General features: G+C 40.0%; 1 protein-coding gene across 2 annotated transcripts in view; it reads right to left on the bottom strand.

Moving 5' to 3' along the window:
- ARHGEF10 (Rho guanine nucleotide exchange factor 10) overlaps positions 1 to 19,764 on the bottom strand; it is a 181,678-nt gene that overhangs the window by 89,245 nt on the left and 72,669 nt on the right. Inside the window, exons 4-11 of one of the 2 annotated variants that reach the window (XM_077812623.1) lie at positions 18,384 to 18,674; positions 17,198 to 17,264; positions 16,547 to 16,626; positions 14,238 to 14,294; positions 10,814 to 10,977; positions 6,778 to 6,894; positions 5,408 to 5,522; positions 3,368 to 3,480 (exon numbers count right to left, since the gene is read on the bottom strand). In XM_077812623.1, the coding sequence (XP_077668749.1) occupies positions 3,368 to 3,480; positions 5,408 to 5,522; positions 6,778 to 6,894; positions 10,814 to 10,977; positions 14,238 to 14,294; positions 16,547 to 16,626; positions 17,198 to 17,264; positions 18,384 to 18,674 (1,004 nt within the window). The remainder of the gene's footprint in view (positions 1 to 3,367; positions 3,481 to 5,407; positions 5,523 to 6,777; positions 6,895 to 10,813; positions 10,978 to 14,237; positions 14,295 to 16,546; positions 16,627 to 17,197; positions 17,265 to 18,383; positions 18,675 to 19,764) is intronic. The other variant, XM_077812624.1, reaches the window with a different exon arrangement.

Raw genomic sequence — 19,764 nt, 5'->3', positions numbered from 1 at the left:
TGTCAAGCTAAAGTATTCCTGACATTGGAACTATAATAAAATAAATGTCATATCTCTTCAGAAATTCATGAAACTTACTATTACTCTAATTATGTTTTAAATTGTGCATGAAATACTATAATAGCAGTAGTCATATGTGTTTTCTTTTTTGACTGACTCATTTTAAAGGTTCACTTTTAAAATACGGCCTCTTATTTCCTACCCACAATTTTTGGGGTACAATTAGCTGTGGGCACAGATGGTGATAGAACCTTAGCTACTTGATATACAGATGCAACATAGTTGGCCAGTTTTCAAAATCAGGCTTCAAGTGTCATGTTTTTGTTGTTTTACATCTTCATAACATAGTAACACTGATTTGGAGAAAAAAAATCCAGTGACAGACTCTTGAAGATAAGGACTTATAAACAACAGTGAAAAAGTATTGGTGTAGAGTCAGTGCTTTGTTCCCATTACCTTGACTGTGCTACTTTACATGAGGAAAAACATTCTTGTTTATTCTCATACAGTGTAACAGGATTGTAATAGGTTCCATGATATAGATATATATTAATACCTAGTCCTGCCATGAGTGCAGGGGACTGGACTAGATGACCTCTCGAGGTCCCTTCCAGTCCTATGATTCTATGACTAATTTCCATTGAATTTTTCTCCAAAGCATGTTGTGTTTTGTGACTTTAACTATAATAATTTTCTGACATGTATCAAACCCAGTGGTACATAAAACATAATGCGGTACATAAAATATCAGTGCTTACATATCATTGTGATAGACATCTTATTAATGCCGAATACAGACAGATATCCAGGAGACACTAACAAGAGCTCTGTTATGTACTTGGTGTAATATTACAAGTCTGCTGCACGCATATTTTTGCTGGTATGGATGGGTGGGAAAAATAATAAATTATGACTCAGCATTTTTTATTCCTAAACGTATAAAACTTGTAACAGAGATTATGATTGAAGCACTAAAATGACTGATTCAGTGATCCAACATTTCCAGGCTCACAGTATGACACAGTATATAAACAGGAATTCAAACAGGACCTGGATTTAAACAAAAACTGTTATGCCATCTTGTGGTTGACAGCAGCAGGTTCATGAAGAAAAGTCTAAAAGACCAAATTGTACAGTATCTACTTATTGTATTGCCAAGTGCACACACGATAACGTATTTTTCATTCAAAAAGAAACACCATGTACAAATGTGCACGTGTGTGGGAAGCATATGGATTTTATGCTCAATACACAAATAATTTAATATTCTTATCACGTAGCCATTAAAAAACACCAGCCCTAACTCCCCATCACTAAAAGACACTTCTAGTGTTTTTCCAAAAATATTTCTCTTTTTGATTAAGAGACTATTCACTCCCGTGAGGACAATACGTCCTCTCTTGTCATTTCAGGTCTGTACAGACTGGGACCTGAAGTTCATTCATCATGTCATTGTTGGATCATACTTTCTTCCAATACCAATAATAACCATAACCTCCAGGCACCAACACTTTTCTCATCTTCTCATCAAAAAGGGGAGAATGTCAGAAAGAGAATGGCTTCCTTTAAATTGGATGTCAGTACTGCCCTATACATTGTCCACCAGTGTGCAGTCCCTAGAATAGTGGGAGTTTTAATTCTCCTCTCCTCATAGAGGGTGCCCAGTGTGAATGGATTCCCTGCTTGTCAATTTCTCATCACTTCAGGTATCATACAGTTGCCTGCTTCTATCTGTCTGCTTCCTTGTTCCTCAAGCCATTCACCACATTTCTCTGTCAGCTCAGTCTGCATCCAGTATGAATTTCCTTTGCCAGCTTCAACCGGAGCTCTGCACCTTGAACTAACAAAAGTTCCTCAGCAATCAGTTGTGCACTCCCTGGGGACAAACTGGGGGGATCTCTCCAGCACTGAGCCCAGAGCCCAAGTACATAGGGATTGTCTTTGACATCTTCCCACTATATAGCAAAAACCCTCCTTTAGCTGCCGCAGGTAAGAAGGCTGAACAATTGTTATATTGTCATCCAATTACATCAAATACTTAACTGATAATACTTAGTATTACATGTGGATATATAATATTTAACATTACTCAAACGACAATGATTATAACTAGAAGACATTTTTAAGATTCAGGGGGTTTGAGAGAGATTTTCTACACTTTAAAGGGAGAACCAAGAGCAATAGTAACATCTCTCAGGCCAACAGACATGTTTAAGGATATCTGCTGTATTTCACCCAAAGTTATGTCACATTCAACTTTAAGTTTTAATGTTAAAAAAGCAAAATCATGGACATCATTCCGCATCCCTGGCTAAGCTTATGTCTAGTGCAACTGCGTGCATGTCTACCAATTTCCATGGAGCTACTTAAATTCACACCATCTGTATGTTCAACCTCCCAAATCTATCCAAAAATGTGGATATGGATCCAAGGGAAATGTGACTCAAAAGTGGAACTGTACAGAACTGAAGGGGGTAAGGAAGAAGACAGGAGATCAGATTACAGAAGCCTAAGAATAAAGAGAAGTCAATGTAAAAGAGACATTACTTTTTGCATTACTGAAGTTGTTTTCAGTCTGGTACTTCACTGTTCATCTAAAGAATGAATATATTATTGGCTCATTAATTTTCTTACAGTATATTACGCTTATCTTCTGTCACTATTTTCTAGATCGTGCTCTGCTTCAAGTACCCATGTTATAGGAACTGAAACATCCAAAATGCTTGTTTCCTGAGAATGGGGTTCTGAAGAGGGTGGAGAATAATTATATTCTAAACATGCTTCTAGTGCCTGTAATTTTTAACAACTGCAACATTTTCTTCTAGAAATCCCACGGTGTATTTATCAAAGGTGGTAATTCTGACCAATAAAAACTCAGGATAGTTTCATTTTGCAAACCTTGTATTCTCTGATTTAGTTTCAAGTAAACTTAAGTAATTATTAGATTTAAACCAATCCTCTTAAATACAAATTAGTAACTTCCCCTCTGGATGAAAGGGAGACTTTTCTTGTTAATTTGATTTCTGTTCTTCACCTACCTGAACCTAGACTGAAGTATAGAGTAACAGACAGGCAATGGCAGCCAAGTCGGGAAAAAGGATGATCTTGCGATTAAGGGCTGGAATCCAGTAAACCTTGGTTCTAGTCCAAGCTCTGCTACAGATTACCTGTGCGACCACGGGTAAGGGATTTAGGGCATGATTTTCTAAATCAGGTGAACGACCATGCAAGCTACAATGAATGCAGCATTGTCTATTTAATTTACATGCACAATTACTCACCACAAAACAGATTTTTGTCCATGCAAATGCCCTATAAGACATTTACTGTATGTTTCCATAATATTTAAACACACACAAAGTACTACCTGTTGCTGTGATAATCCTTCAGGCATTGGAGTCATAATTGCTTCTGTATGCATACAGTCAACATCAATAAATAAATTTAGTTCCTCTTCTTCCAGACAGGATGCTTTATGATCTACATATAATTAAATACAGCAGAAAGTCAATTTTTATATATCTTTGGGTAGAAAAACCAGAATCCATTGTCCATGCACAGTCATTATACTGGGGTATCCACAGTCTTGTCTACACCAAGCATGTTAATGAACTCTGCCATCATTACTCTAGCACCGGTGTAGTTCCTTCAGTGCCAGAAACCGTGGGAGCCATGCAGAGAATAACTGCTGATGTTTTCACCATGATAGGGGTGCATCAATGGTATAGCAAGGGTGGGAGAGTTCCCCAGCATCCTCAGTGCAGATGGCAGCCTCTGCGTCTTTTGCTTTACTTCCATTTGTTCCTCCCTGCCCAGAATGAAGTATACGACAGCAGGGGACAAAGCAGTCTTGTTCAAAGGGATGCATCTGTTGAACAAACTTCCACAGGAGATTCGGTGATCCATAATCTGACTGTCTTTAAGAAACGCTGCAAAGTCTTTCTCTTAAGAAATACTTTTCACCATAGCAAGAATGACACTCACATACTGACACTCCCAACTAACCCCCTTCCCCCAAAAACAACATACATAAACCTGTAACAAACAAGAAAATCAGCCAACCACAACAAAAATTCCTCAAGCAGAGAAAAGGAAGAGAGGCAGCGATTCCATTAGGGACTTCACAATTGCTATTGATTTTATCTAGAAAACACTCAGATAGTACAGTGATTGGTAGTATAATACACACAGACATACAGATATGAGAGAAGTAATGCTCCAGGAAACAAAGAGCATAAGCAGATATGGTTTAGAAAAACCTAATTAAGGAAGGAGTTCTGCTAGCTTGCGAAGTCTATATTTTCTTCAGACAGAATCTGTAAAACAAACCAGGAAACTGGCTGAGAGCTCGATCCAGCCAGAAATGTACATGCCCTTCTCCTGGGCTACATAGGTCCTAGATAACTAGATATGTTAGTTTCATGGCAGACTAAACAATGACAGGTTGACTTGATAGTGAAACTCCAAATCCACCTGTGCCACACTAATGAATGAGGATAAGTTTATGAGCAGGAAAGTTGTGTAAAAACCCCTCCCATTCTCCAATACTCAAACTCCTGTGTTCAGGAACCAGTCTGAGCCCACACCAGGGATGTGCACTGTGTGTCAGTCCTTACAGCCTTATGGCTGCAATAATTCTCTTGCCAGGCATCTTGAGAGGTGAGACAGACTAGCTCCCTGAATTTATTCAGGATGAGAAGGAACTTTGTACTCCCTGACACATTCCCCGGCTAAAAACTATCATGGTGATCTGCTGCTGATGGTGGGCTCATAGTGGGGAGGGCTGTGTATCTGTTGTTACCCAGGACAGGGGTTATTCAGATCAGCAGTGTCCTGGGAAAGCTCCTTCCTTTCCTGTCAATTTCCATTTCTTGAAGGATGGTAGGTGGTGGCACTCAGCTTGCAGTCCTTAGACTCCTCTTTCCTGGGCTGACACAATGATCCCCCACAGCATGACACGGAGGTACAACAGTTTCCCTTTATGCTTAGGACAGGAAATAGTGGTGGTATGTGAAACAAGGCAATGGGGGACACTTATCCCCTGACATTTCCCATGGTCCCATTTGCCATACTGCATATGAGCTTTGGACTAGGCAGAGTCCATGACACTGCTTATTGTAAAGGATCATGCTTACATGTCTGTGCAAGGCTGACGGAAGCATAATATGGCTTACTCAGGTTTCTAGTGGATTTCCAAGGTCCTCAGGATTGCCTTCAAAATCTTAAAACTCTTGGAGATTCCACAATCACAGATCTAACAGAGCCCTGATTGTGACTGAGACATGCTTTATCAATGTAACTCTGCTCTCACGTGTCCAGTATACAGCTGGTAATAAATAACATGCTAAGACAATCACCTAGGTATCTAAGTGAACTTTATAGAGAAACTTAAAGAATCTACACCTACCCTGGGTAATAAAGGATTTGGTTCTGATGAATGACCGACCTTTCTTCACAGCTGCTTTAGTCTTTTCATAGCCATCTTTGGTACCTTCCCTAGCAGCCCTCATGAGATTTTGCATCTGCAAGACAGCAAAAAACATATTCTACATGTTCAGTGAATAATAAGAGTAGAATTCAACATATTGTAGCATGAATCTTCTTAAAAGATATCACCTTTTAAAAGAACATTGTCAAGTAGTTTAGGCCCAAAATCTAACCTATGGTCAAAAGACTATAATCTTATGGAAGAAAAATTACTCCAGGTGTTATGAATACATATGGATATTTTAAAATATATAAATTGAGGTGGGACTTCAAATCTGAACACTGGTCTCTCCCATCCTCTGATTTTTTTTGGATAACATCTACACCTGGAAGAGACCTATTTTCTGAATCTGCTTTGCATGCAATCCAAGATGGTGGACATTTTACAAGAACCACTAGATTTCCACCATTCAAGAGTTCAGCTGGGCAGACATATACTGAGAATAGAGCACTAAATGTCACTGCCATGAAGCTGAAACCTGGTCCAAGTTCAACCACAAATGCCATCTACTAACCCTATCCCAAACTGAAACTGATCTGAACACTGGTTCCATTTATAATTAATTACATTCTTAAATAAGAACTACATTGCAAGGATGTTTAAATAACATCCCATTGGGGTCTACATTATTTTATTTTAGGCACACATGAAAAAAGTGTTATAATTATTACCCCGAGATACAATTTTCCTAGTAAATCTTCATTCAAAAAACTGCTCTCCCTTTCCTGACTGTAGCCACAGCAAAAATGAACGCTACTCCCACAATTGTGCTGACACGGTCAATTATAACAGGGCATAAACAAAAGTATCTTGTTGTGACAAGGCACTTTCAGTAGATGAGCCGAAGTTGTTATTAAAAAACAACCTCCTTCATTTCAGCTCCATTCTGTAGAAAGCATGAACGTCCCCAATCTTGCAATTTGATCCATGTGGGACGACCCCTCTGCCCACATAGATCCCATGGACTTTAATGAGGCTCCACAAGGGCAGAAGGGATCTGCATACATGGATCAGGTAGCAGGATCAGGGCCTCAATCATTAAGGAAACACAGTGTTCTACCTGACCTTGTAAAAGTATTACAGACAGACAGTAAACACTATAGAAGTCCTTGACAATGTTCTTGTAAGAAAAACTGTACAATATCCAGTACATTTAGAAATAATTTTAAATAAGTTACTGTTCCATTTTTGATATTCAACTTGCTGTTTAACAAAAAAAGATAACATTGTCTGCATTTGAAGAACAATCATTTTAACACGTAGCTTGTTACAAAAATTAACTACACTACCTTCAGCTCATGTTTTTGCTTTAGTTGCTGAATCTCTACCGCTCCCACAGTGTTTGCCATCAAATCTTTCATCTTTTTCTCATAGTGCTCCTTTAAACGGGTTAGGTCATGAGAAAGCTACAGTGTATAAAAAAATACAATCTTTTCAAAAAACCTGTAGTGCAAACTTAACACTGAAGTACTTGAAAAGTATCATGCATGCGATTCTGTCTGCCTATCAGTGTCCAGTCAATAGAGAGACTGTAACCAATTAGGGGAGCTGGATTTTTTGTTTGTGTGTTCTACGCATTGCTGCACTTACTGAGTATGTCTACACAGGGATGAAAACTCATGGCTGTCCTGGGTCAGCTGACTTGGACTCACAGGGCTCAGGCTGAAAAATTCCTGTGTAGATATTCGGGCTCAGGGTGGAGCCCAAGCTCTGTGACTCTGACCCGGGCCAGCCACAGCCATGTCATGGGTCTTTTATCCCCAGGTAGAGTACCCACTGAGGCTTAGACTGAGGCCTTCATGATCCATTGGCAAGTGCTTTACATGGTGAAGGAAAAGGAAGCTTCCCTCAATCCAAAAGAATAGCAGTTGTGCTAAGTTCAACTAAATTTAAAGTTATACTGTGCACCTCCTGCTATTATAATATATTAGCTTTAACCTAGAACACCACTCCATTGTGCCAAGTATGAATCCTATTTTCTATATTTCTGAAGATCCTCAAGAATGGTGAACTGAAAGAAAAACTGTCAAAATAGGCCAAAGTATCTGCAGAACTTCCGAATATCTTTGAAACTGGAGGTTCATCGCACTGCTGTGCTGGGTAAGCATAGTCCAGTAGGGAAAGATGCATAATCTACTAGTTAGAGCACAGGAGTGGGAATCAGGAATTCTGTGCCCTATTCACAGCTTTATCCAGATTCACTGCAGGCCTTGGGCAAGTCATATAATCACTCTGTGCATGAATTTGTAGTAAAGGGACAATACCTGCCAAGGGCTGTTGTAAGACTTATTAATTAATGTTTGTGAAGCACTCTGAGAACCTCAGGTGAAAGTACAAAGAAAAATATTCACTGAAAAAATCCAGTGTAAAACTTCCCATCTTGACATCAATAGCATTGTTTGACAACAAATCGAGGTAATATGAAACGAGATGTCCACCAAGTTGAAAACAAAGGGCAAAATTTTGCCCTCAGCTACACCCTTATAGGTCAAGATGTAATTAACACTGTTGGTACCACTCTTGCCTTACAGCAGTGTAAATGAGAGCAGAATTTGATCTACACACAAGAGGGCATTTCATTTTGCAAACATGCCGCCCCCACCAAAAAAAAAGGACAAGGTTTCACTGGAGCCCCACCAACACCTACAAACAAAATTGCACTTCAGAAATCTTAGACCTTTTAATAGGCACAATCCTATGAATATTTGGAAATGGACAACTGACGGAGCAAGCCTATCCCCCCACTGGCATATATGGGCCACAGGATGCATTATGAGACCCATAAAAGCAAGACCCCCTCTCCCCCTTGCAGACTTTAGCAACATTATATAGAAGGTTGGTGAAGATGCGGGAGGAATTTACATGTGGATAGGAATGTGAATAGTAAATGAGAGAGGGGGAGCTTTTATCCACATTGCAAACTGTAAGCACTTAAGGATTTATATGTAAAAATGTTAAGCATTTAAAGAATCTTTGCCTTTCCCTGTACTCCTCCAAGCCCCCTTTCTGATTCCCTCCATTCCCTACTATGACTCCTACTATGCCCTGCAACCTATGGCTTCCACTCACCTGCATCTCCTTCATTCCCCATCCCCCCAATCTATTCTTACCAGTCCCTCCTCCCCTCCCTGGCACCTCTCATTCCAGGACCAGGTAGCACAGCTCCTTGCTACCCAGTCCCTTAACTCATGGTGTGTCCTTCCCAGACCACTGCCCATCTTCTCTCACACTCCTGCCTTCCATTCCTGGAAATCTTTTCGCCCACTCAGTCCCAGTCCCTACCTAGAGTCTATGCGGGGTGGGGGGAGTCAATGTATATTTATAAGCATTTAAAAATTATTGTAAACCTTGCTCTGTGTACACATGTAAAGAGTTCTTACTGTGTTTCAAGCTGTCACCACAGGTAACGAGAGGGAAGAAACAAAATATCCTGACACTTTAGGCACACTATGTGCAGAGCATTTCTCAACTTTAGCCTAATGTATTCAGAATCTGAACCAGATCTTTCTTCAGCCAGGTCCAGAATTACCCCAGCAAGCATCAGGTACAGAAGCTTAAGCTTGTTTCAGCCAGGGGAAATAACAACAGCACTTAACTTACAGAGTTTCTTTTAAGTAGATACAGTTCTTCGGTCATTCCTCCTCCCTACCACAGTTCCTGATCCTGATTCTGCACGGATAGGATATAGTGCAATGGATGGAGCAGGGATATGAAGAGCAGTGGGTTAAGAAATCTGTGAAATCAAAATGTGGATCCTGTGGAATTCTGTCCTAGTCTATTCTATATTGGGTCTTATATCAACTTTGTATAACAACATTTTCTCTTTTTAGTCTTCTCTCCAAGGTGAATTTTTCCCCCTAACTTTGTACCCACTTGAACATTTTGTGTTTGAAAGTGCTACATTATTGGGTTTACAATCCTGGTAAGAAGAAATGCAAGAAAAAAGAGCAGTGTAAAGGCAGAGAGAAAATGTAACTATTTAAATATAAGGCAAAAAACCTGGAGACAGAGTAGGAAGAAAGACCAAAACAAACAAACAAACAAAAAACCCAGAGGACAGGAGAGATATAACTTGTAATTCAAATACAGATTCAGTGTATAGTCTACATCTCAGAACCTTGATACTATCCGCATCTTTCTGTTCCTCTGCCAATCTGCTGCAACAGCTGGCTTTGCAATATCTAGTCCTGACCAGCTTGGCATACATAGGTGGCTGGAGCATTATGCACTCTAACAAATCCCAGCTCTGAAAAGACCACTAGAGGATCATTAACAGCTGGTAGAAATTAGAGCAGCCTGAGTTTAACATACTCTAGGTGTTGAACAAGTCCATAGCTGCCTCCAGGAGCAATGGAAAACAAAGGTACTAGACCAGAAAATCAGGCACTATACAGCTTGTATACAGACCATCCACCCTCACCAGGCAGTCTTTGAGTCTTTCTATCCCCCAATACATAGCACAGAGAACCCTTTCCTGGGTGTCTGGCTGGTGAGTCTTGCACACATGCTCAGGGTTTAGCTGATCGCCATATTTGGGGTTGGGAAGGAATTTTCCTCCAGGGCAGATTGGCAGAGGCCCTGGGGGTTTTTCGCCTTCCTCTGCAGCGTGGGGCACGGGTCACTTGCTGGAGGATTATCTGAACCTCAAAGTCTTTAAACCACAAGTTGAGGACTTCAGTAGCTCAGACATAGATGAGAGGTTTGTTACAGGAGTGGGTGGGTGAGATTCTGTGGCCTGCGTTGTGCAGGAGGTAAGACTAGACGATCATAATGGTCCCTTCTTACCTTAAAGTCTATGAGTCAATGAGGCTTCCCTAAAGCTACAATAAACATTTTTTTCAAAGTTGAACCACAGTTGAACAATAAAATAAAGGGTTAAAATCAAAGGGGGCAGAGAAATGTTTGCAAACTGACTAGTTCTGTGAATTCTGCAAACCCATTCATGCGGATTGCACAGCCTCAAAATCCATGCAGGTCACCCAGTTCTACTCTTCACACTACTTCCCATACTCATTTTCCACTTACACTATGTCAGCAGCTGCAGAAGTGGAAAAGGTCAAGAACTGTTCATGGGAAACAAACAACCCATTTTCATAGCCCATGTGCGAATCTGTCTCCCTTTATGTTTTCACGAGGTTTTTTCCTTTTATGTTTTGCCTTCAGTCCTCATTCTCTTACTGGTTCAGACTCATTTGCAAAGATGCTCTTTGTACTTGGAAGCTGGGTTCATGAGAGTGTATGGGGACAACTGAGCAAGGTAAATGTTGAGCAATCAGGGTAATTAGAAAAACCAAATAAGGGAAAAGGCTGCTGTGGGTTACATACATGTCTTTTGTGGTTGCCTCGCAAAAAGGAGCTGGGAATTCCATCTTTGCACTCTGGGTCACTTTGTTCTTCATAGCTTTCAAACTCACTTGAACTCCATCCATATTCTAGAGAGCTGTTTCCACCTTCATCTCCATTATCAACATCATCATAAATCATTTCCTCTGCGTGCATTAATACCGAAACACAAAAGAAAATACAACATTTTACTTAAGCATCAAAGAAGTTCCAATGTGTTTTAATTCCAAAGTGCCTGTTCACTATGGGCTATAGTCTGCCCTTTGCTGCACTACATAGGTAGCAGTAGGAAGCCTTTTCTCAGCATTCAAGCTTCCAGGCAGATATCTCTTTGGTGCACCACAGTACCATGTATGGCTAATGCTCTGGTGCTCACACTTTGCTCCCTAGGGAGGGTGGCCTCTTCAAAGAAGGGTGTCCAATATATGTGTTCATCTTTATTGTGCTGGTTTGCTGGTGCTCAGGCAGGATTTGCCTCTATATGTTTTATTTTATATACAGTAGATCTTTGTACAAATGCTGCTCATTGTGCACACAAGTTCAGGGGGATGTCAACATAATTACTCCCATGTATATGGTGAGCAAGAATTGACCCTCTATATGTAAACTCCCCTTGATGTATCTTGCTACCACACATACCACCTCACTTTAGGAACCTTTTCATGATCAATACACACAACAGACGACATATTTTGGCTAGGGACAAATTAAAAAGTTACCACTTTAAGTAAAATGAATTAGACCAAAGTATAGCAAGAACTATGCTCCAAAACCCATTTTCATCCTCCCAACTACATTCATACTCAGCAGTCATGAATGCCTCACCTCAAATTACCAAGGAGCATTACCTTATGTATAAACTAGAATAAGAGCTCAAAACTTTAAGCTTTTTCTGATCACTGATCAAGTAGCTTCATATCAGCAGCCACTCCAAGTTATTAATGAAAAACAGTTTGCACAATTACTTACTGAATAAGTTATTAACAATGACTGCATTGTTTGGGGAAATGCTTTTAATGGCTTTATTAATTTCTGTCTCCTACTTTCCATCTTTACTGCAACTGATGTTTTAGCTGGCACAGGCATTAGCTATCACACATTGATTCTACATGAAATGGAAAGATTTTACTGCCAAATAATCAAGAGAAAGCAGGTATTTGCTGCCATAATTATAAATGGCAATATTTGTACCACTACAATTAAGGTAGACAGGCACTTCTATTACAAATTCCTATTTTCAGGGGGATTATAATTTAGTATTAAAAACTGCTCTGCAGTAAATCTCAGCACACCTGACCAGCACTTCGGAGATAATGTTTGATTTATGCAACAGTCTACAAAAAAGAGACAAGATTTAGGTTATATGTAAATGACAAATTGTTTCAGAGAAAAAAATGACTTTATTTTTGCACATTTGAATAGTCCAATACTTATTAAATTCAAAAACTAAAATTTGACAAGTAACAGTTTTGTAATATTAATTAATATTACTTAAACTAAGCATTTGGTATTAACAAAAAGTGAACTCCTGAAAATGCTGAAACTCAACTTTTGAATCTAGCTTGGTTTTTTCCATAAATATAGAGTCTGTTCTTAAACACACACTTCTTGAACAGCACCGTTCAATAGCATTCCAGCAAAACACAGAATTTAACAAAAAAATCATTGTAACAACAGTGAACTCTAAAATTTGTGGATCACATATAGTTAAATAGCTCTGATTTAGGGACCAGTCCTGTAAACAATCTGTGTGTGAAACTCCCACTGACTCCAAGGGGAGATCTGCACAATAGAGCACTTATGAGAGGGGGCCATAGGCCCCAGTTCCACAATGACAGCAGTGTGGGTAGACCCTGCCACCAAGCTAAACTCCAGTGAATTCAATGGATCTGCCTGAATTGCAGAATGGGAAATTCATGAGAATTCATATGGGAAATTCATGAGACAGGGACAGTCTCTTCCTGTTAAAACGCATATAGATTGAGGATTATAAAGGTACAAACATTACTACAAACAGCACACATTCTAAATTCTTAATACTATTCATTGTTAAATATGGTGTGATTGCTTTAAAAATTCCTTATAAATTCAAGAAATTAATTCATCCAATAGGATAAATATGCATTCCCAACCTGTTCTTAATTTAAAAAGAAACACATCCTTAAATGTTAATTGCAAAATGATCAGTTCAGGTGGTCACAAAAAACAGGTTTTTTCCCTTATGGAAAGTTTAGATTTTTCAGCTAAAAATAGAAAGCTGAAAATTTTCAGCTGAAAACATTTGATTTAAAACCAAAGAGTTTGATTCAGATTTGATTGCAGTTCAGGTGCCTCATGCCTCATTCTCTTCTATGGGTTGGGCTCAGATACTGAACTACATCTTGGTCTCCTCTCTTGTGGAACCACCATGGTGCATCATGAGAATCCCTGGTCCTGGTGTATGATGGGGGATGTAGTCCAAATGGAGACTTCCCAGTAAGGAAAGCACCTGAGAAAGGTGTGATTTTGCAGATCACATTGTCTAATATCTTTAAACAACACCGCACCCAGCATTCCACTACTCACAATTTTCAAGGTAAAAACAAATGGTGCCAGGATTTAATCAAAGTCTACTCTTGTCCCTCCATCCAGTAAAGGAGTTAGGTTAGTCTGGACTTAGAGTACAACTTTTCTACAGAGGTATACATAGGTGGGTTGCAGCCTCTTTGAATTTCTTCTTTGACTGATTGATATACAGTAAGCTGTAGTAGTAGAGTAGTGGACTGCTGGGTACAAGGAGCTCAGTGGCATGAGTTCTCCTCCTGATTTATGATGTTATGGTTGGTCAAAGAGCAGATTTTGTTTGAGACTTGGCTGCTGGCTAACTTTACCCTTGAGTGGATTGACTTGCCAGGAAGTCAGCAGCTAGAGCTTTAGACATCAGAAAGCTCCGCTGCATTTAGATATCAAGTGCTATTCTACCTCCGCATGCAATGACCTTCACCCAAGAAGACCCCCAAGTCTTGTGGTTTTGAAAATACTCTTTGAGGCCAGTTCTCTGTATAATTGTAGATTTTTTTAATAACAACAATGCTCAAGGGCAAGACTGTGACTGTGCAGAGATCTGAATGTTCAAAATGGTCCCTTCTGGCTTTGGAATCTATGAATCAGGCCTTTGAACAGCATAACAGAAGAGGCTTTTGCAGGCAAATTTTGACAGGCATAGTCCTTAATTTGGAACTTCGTAGGACTTGATGATTTCTGACACAATGTTAATGGCATTTACATGCAGTTTGGGGTATGTAACCTACACCTGTCTGTCTGATACAAATGCCCCTGGATCATATTATAGTTTTATGTGTGTGTTAAAATAAAACCCGTGATTGTATTAAATCATCATCATCTAAGTTCCCACATAAATTCAAACCTGGTTCAGTGTCTGAATCTTCTTTTGGCACATCGTCGTAAATTACTTCATCTGGGTCTAATAAAAAAAAGGAAAAACAGTGAGAAAAGCTTTTCAGATTTGACTCAGTCCAACAAAGATCTTGGGTCTTATTAGCAAATATGTGTATAATAGAGACATACCCTATTTTCTGCTTACATAGAAATATCAGCATTTTGCCAGTACTTCTATTCAATCAAATAATATAAATAAAGTATAATTATTATAATAATATTTATTATAGATATTATTAATCATAACAGTCATGACTCATGTGGCCATGATCATGTGTCTGGCAGTAATTTCAGTTAAGCTGCAAAGTGCACTCAGGGGGCTCCCCTGTATATACTGCGATTCCTTTCTTGCTCTCTCCCAGCACTCTCTCATTCCAAATCCCTGCACCAGCCTCAACCCTGCAGCTCGATCTGATTTTACAAGGTGAAAAAATAGCCTATTGTCCCAGGGTCTGGGGTGGGCCAAGGGGAGTGGGGAGGAAGGAAAAGGCAGCCCACACTCATCCTTCTCTATTTTTTAAGCTTTGTTTATTTCTTCCATTTCTTCACTTCCCCCTGACATTCACCACCCTACAATGTTCTCTCTTCCCCCCCCGCCCCCCCGCCACCATGCCACAGGTATTCAGTTCTTTGTCTGTCTCATTCACGCTCAATCCTACATCTTCCTTCTTACTCTTTTTAGTTCCAACTCCACCCCACACCCTGACACAATCCAGCTGGCTCAGAAGCTGCTGGACATAATTGTGTACAGCTGGGCCACCAATAGGCTCACCACTTACAGAACTGCCTGGAATCTGACTCCATCTGAGAGGGGGGCTGGCAGGAGGGGTGCTCACTGACAATCTTCATCCACAGCAGGGTGGCAAACGTGACAGACATGGCATGTATGTGCTCCCCCAACCTGCTGTGAATTTCACTGACCGAGCTGGACCATGGCTCTTTCAGGGGGCCAGGCTACAAGGTTTAAAAAAAATCAGGGCAAAACACGGTCTTACATTAAACAGTCTGGGCAGGACAACAGGCCCTGAAAATCAAAAGATTCTTGGTTTCCTGGGACAGAGTCACTCTATCCCCAGGGACCACACAAAGTCGTTCTTTACCATGACTTTAGATTTGTCTAGCACACACATTATCCATGGTATTTGTCACAAATTTTTTAACAATTTTTTCCTCCTCATTTATAACCTTTCAGGAGCTTGAAACTGAAATCTGTTTCGTTGGCCAAATGTTTTCTCCTCCTTTGTGCAAGCCAAGAGAACTGTTAACCGTAAGGTTGTCATGAGTGCTAAACTGCGGGCGCTGGTGTCATTGTCAAGAATCCCTGATATAACTGTTCAAGACCCAGACCCTCACTGGAAGTAATTTAATGATTATGTTGTGTAAACTAAGAAATAGGTTGGTGTGATGAAGTAATTCCCCACTCCTCCTAATTTCCATGTGGGGGACATTTGCAGACCAGTGGGAACCATCTCTTTGTCCTGGCTGAGCTATGTAACACCGCTCAGGCAGGGAGAATGCCTCTTTAAGCTACAAGTTTCAGAGTGTTAGTTAGTGTTTCAGAGCAGCCGTGTTAGTCTATATCCGCAGAAAGAAAAGGAGGACTTGTGGCACCTTAGAGACTAATAAATTTATTTTCTCTAAGGTGCCACAAGTACTCCTTTTCTCTTTAAGCTACAGGGCCTCTTTCAATTTCCTGCCCTGAGATAGACTCATTCAACAAGCTAAGAGACAGTTTCCCACATTAGGATATAGAGGGATTCATTTGGCCTGCCCGGAGTTTTTCACTCCCAACCTCGCCATGATGGATCCAATTGTCATACGTGGCAAATAGACCTGGGCAGTTGTGTAATGTCAGTTTCAGCCTCAAGTGACTCTACCAAGGTACGAGTACCCTCCTTTAAGGCAGGGGTGGGATACCATAACTGTCACTGTAGGAGGCCAACAGGCCTGCAGCCAAAGACAAGACTGGGGACTTAATGGAATCATTAGCGGTCATAAGCAAATTTCTTCCTCAACATACATCCATCAGATGGGGCCAAATTATCTCCCCAGCTACTGATACATGACTCCACTTACTTCAACAAACACTTATTGTGAACAGAACTTGATCCTTATACTAAAAATGGAGAAGTGTGGTTTTTAATTGTTGTTATTTAGCTCTGGAACATGTTTGAAAAATGCAGGAAAAGATAATGCAGATGTTCCCAGGCTGTGACTGATGATGCAGCTGACTCACCTACTGACACAGTGACACTGCTGGGACTGATTGACACTTACTTTCCATCCATGATGTGTTTGCAGGATCTGCAACCCATTTGGCTAGAACATCTTCTTCTTTACTGGCCTGGTTATCTTCACTTGAAAAAAACCCACAAAATAAATGTACTAAAAATATTGCAATGTTAGTTTTAAACCATGTCAATAAGTAACTAAGTTCTACTCACCTTTTCCCTCTCATTCTGAAATTAAAAGATACTAGAAAACTGTCAGATAGTTCAGACTTAATATGTAAGTTTTATGTTTTTGTTTTTAAGATCTATATGACTTAATATGGAATTAAGAGTTTAACTTTAGCAACCCATTGCTGACAATATTAGCCTAAATAAATAAATAAATAACTTATTCATCATTTTCCAAAGAAATTCTTTGTGTTTGCAGTCTCCCTGTAAGGCAGAAAATTAAACCTCTCTCTTTCACAGTTGTCAAAGGGCCACTTGTAATGGTTTTATATGCAAGAGTTCACTCAGTGCTGATACTGGTACACAAACAGAGATGATTTGGCACCACAAAGCACAATGAAAGCTGAAGTTGTTAAAAACCCAGCAATGATTATGTCAGGCAAGAAAAAATAAAACTAAAAATATAAAAGTAACCAATAAACCATCTCATGAATTAAGGATTTGGAGACAGATAAATGCTGCCAATTACCTATTTGGGGGATCCTCTGAGCTCAAGGAATTACTATTGCCATCTTCAGTTACTGTCTGCATACCCACTAAAAAGAGTAGAAGAAAGCAGAGTTACCAGAATGCTAGGACTAAAAAATTTTTTTGGTTCACATTAGCTTCTAACTTAAATAATTAACAATACTGCTACTATTAATCATCATCTGTTCTTATAAAATGCCCTTCATCTACAGATCTCAATGTGGTTTATGAACACCTCTCAAAAATAATTAAGCTTCTTCATGTTGTTATATCCATTTTGGCAATGGGGATACTAAGGCACAGGGGCACAGCAAGTCAGTGGCAGAGTTGTTAACAGAACCTAGAGCTGGATGAATGACAGGTTTTTCAGTTTGCTAGCAGTTCCAAAAAAAAAAAAAAAACTTTAAAAAAATTGGTTCAGGTGAAACTAAGTCTGAAAATTTAGAAAAATGTGGGTGAACTGAAAAATAATTGACAACTAGTTTGTTTCGAGTCAGACAAAATGTTTCATTCAACCAAAATGAACTGCTTTGTTTTGATTCTGGACACTTCATAAATGTACAAAATGGCTTTTAGTCCAGTGGTAAGGCAGTCTCCTGGGATGAGGCAGATCAGGGTTTAGTTCCGCCCCGCCACTACCTGAGGTGGAGAAGAGATGTGAACTTTGGTCTCCCGCTTTGCTCTAGCCTATCAAATAATCTGTTATGGGTCTCTCACAATCTCTCCAGGTGAAACTATTCAGAGAGAAAATAAGTGACTCTGGTGGTCAGGGTACTCACCTGGGAGACCCAATTTCATGTCCTTGCTCCACTGACTAATAGCTGAGAACCACTGATTTAAAGAAACTGACTACGTAGAAGGATTTTTTGATTAAAAAAATTGTGTGTTTGCTCGCTTGCTTTGAAGTGAACCAATCCCACTTGAATAGTGTTTTCTTAAATGGCCCATTCCTAATAATACAGAGTCCTTCATGGATTTTCTTTCTCTTTAATAAACAAAAATCTTTCTCAGATTACTGGCAGCGAAGTTCAGCTGTGTACTCTGTGATGGAGATGATTTTCAATTGTTACAGAGTTCCCCACAGATTTCAAGGAAAAGCGCTACATAAAAACGGAGAAGACAATATGGTTCACTGAAATTAAACTAGGTCAGTACCTGAGAGAAAGTAAATTCAAGAGATACTGTACCTTCTTCATCCACAGAAACACTGCGTATTATGACAGGACTGGAGTATGCCGGCAGCATCAGTGGTAAATTGGATGGTACAGCATAGCCACAGGGCACGGGAACAGAATATCCACCAGACAAGTTAGGGCTTGCATTTTCATCTTGAGGATTGGGTTCTGGTGAGGAGGAATGATCCTTTTCTTGGATTGGTGAAATATTTATGACTGAATATGGGTTTACTTTTGTTGGAGCGCCCTCTGCACGGGATTCTGTTGTTTGTATTTTCTCAGTTCTACCTATGTTGTCATCCCCTTGACAAATAAAAGAAGCATAAGCTTTCATTTATCACATAAGAATATAAGAACATAAGAATGGCTATACTGGTTCAGACCAAAGATCCATCGAGCCCAGACAGTGGCCAATGTCAGATGCTCCAGAGGTAATCATCAATTGATCCATCCCCTGTTGCCCATTCCCAGCTTCTGGCAAACAGAGGCTAGGAGCACCATCCCTGCCCATCCTGGCTAATAGCCATTGATGGACCTATCCTCCATTAACTTATCTAGTTTTTTTTTAAACCCTGTATAGTCTTGGCCTTCAAAACATCCTCTGGCAAGGAGTTCCACAGGTTGACTGTGCGTTGTGTGAAAAAATACTTCCTTTTGTTTAAACCTGTTGCCTATTAATTTCATTTTGTGATCCCAAGCTCTTGTGTTATGAGGAGTAAATAACACTTCCTTATTTACTTTCTCCACAACAGTCATGATTGTGTAGACCTCAGTCATATCCCTCCTTAGTCATCTCTTTTCCAAGCTCAAATGTATATTGCACTAAATAGTAACTAGTATTTATATGGCTTCTGCCACTGGAGTATCTGAGCACCTTAGAATCTTTAAAGTATTTATTCTCACAGCACCCCTGTGAGTTGTGACCATTCTATTATCCCCAATTTATAGATGGCGAACTGACACACACTGGGCGGGAGGGATGTCCCTTGTACCTTTTAGCCCAGTGGTTAGGGTACTCACCTGGGATGGGGGGAGACTTCTGGTTCAAGTCCCCCCTCCACCTGACAAGGAGAACAGATCTGAACAGAGCTCTGCCACCTCTCAGGTAAGTGTCCTAACCATGGGGCGATGAGATAGTCTGATGCAGAGCTCCCTCAATCTCTCCTGTTGAAGATGTTCCTTCCAGTTCGGACAAATAATGAAAGAGTGATTGGAGCAGGGAGGATGGGATCCTGGTTCTCCCACCTCCTAAGGGAGTGATTCTGTAGCCTGGTGGTTAGATCATGTCTAAGAGTGGATGGACATGGTGAATGCTCTTAACAGACACACAGGTCCACAGCTCCTAATGGTCAAAGAAAGAAGGTTTGTTTTCATGTATGGGACAAAAATATGC

This window comes from Eretmochelys imbricata, chromosome 3, assembly GCF_965152235.1.
Source record: "Eretmochelys imbricata isolate rEreImb1 chromosome 3, rEreImb1.hap1, whole genome shotgun sequence".
Lineage (NCBI taxonomy): Eukaryota > Metazoa > Chordata > Testudines > Cheloniidae > Eretmochelys > Eretmochelys imbricata.
This window is presented reverse-complemented; position numbering and strand designations above follow the sequence as displayed.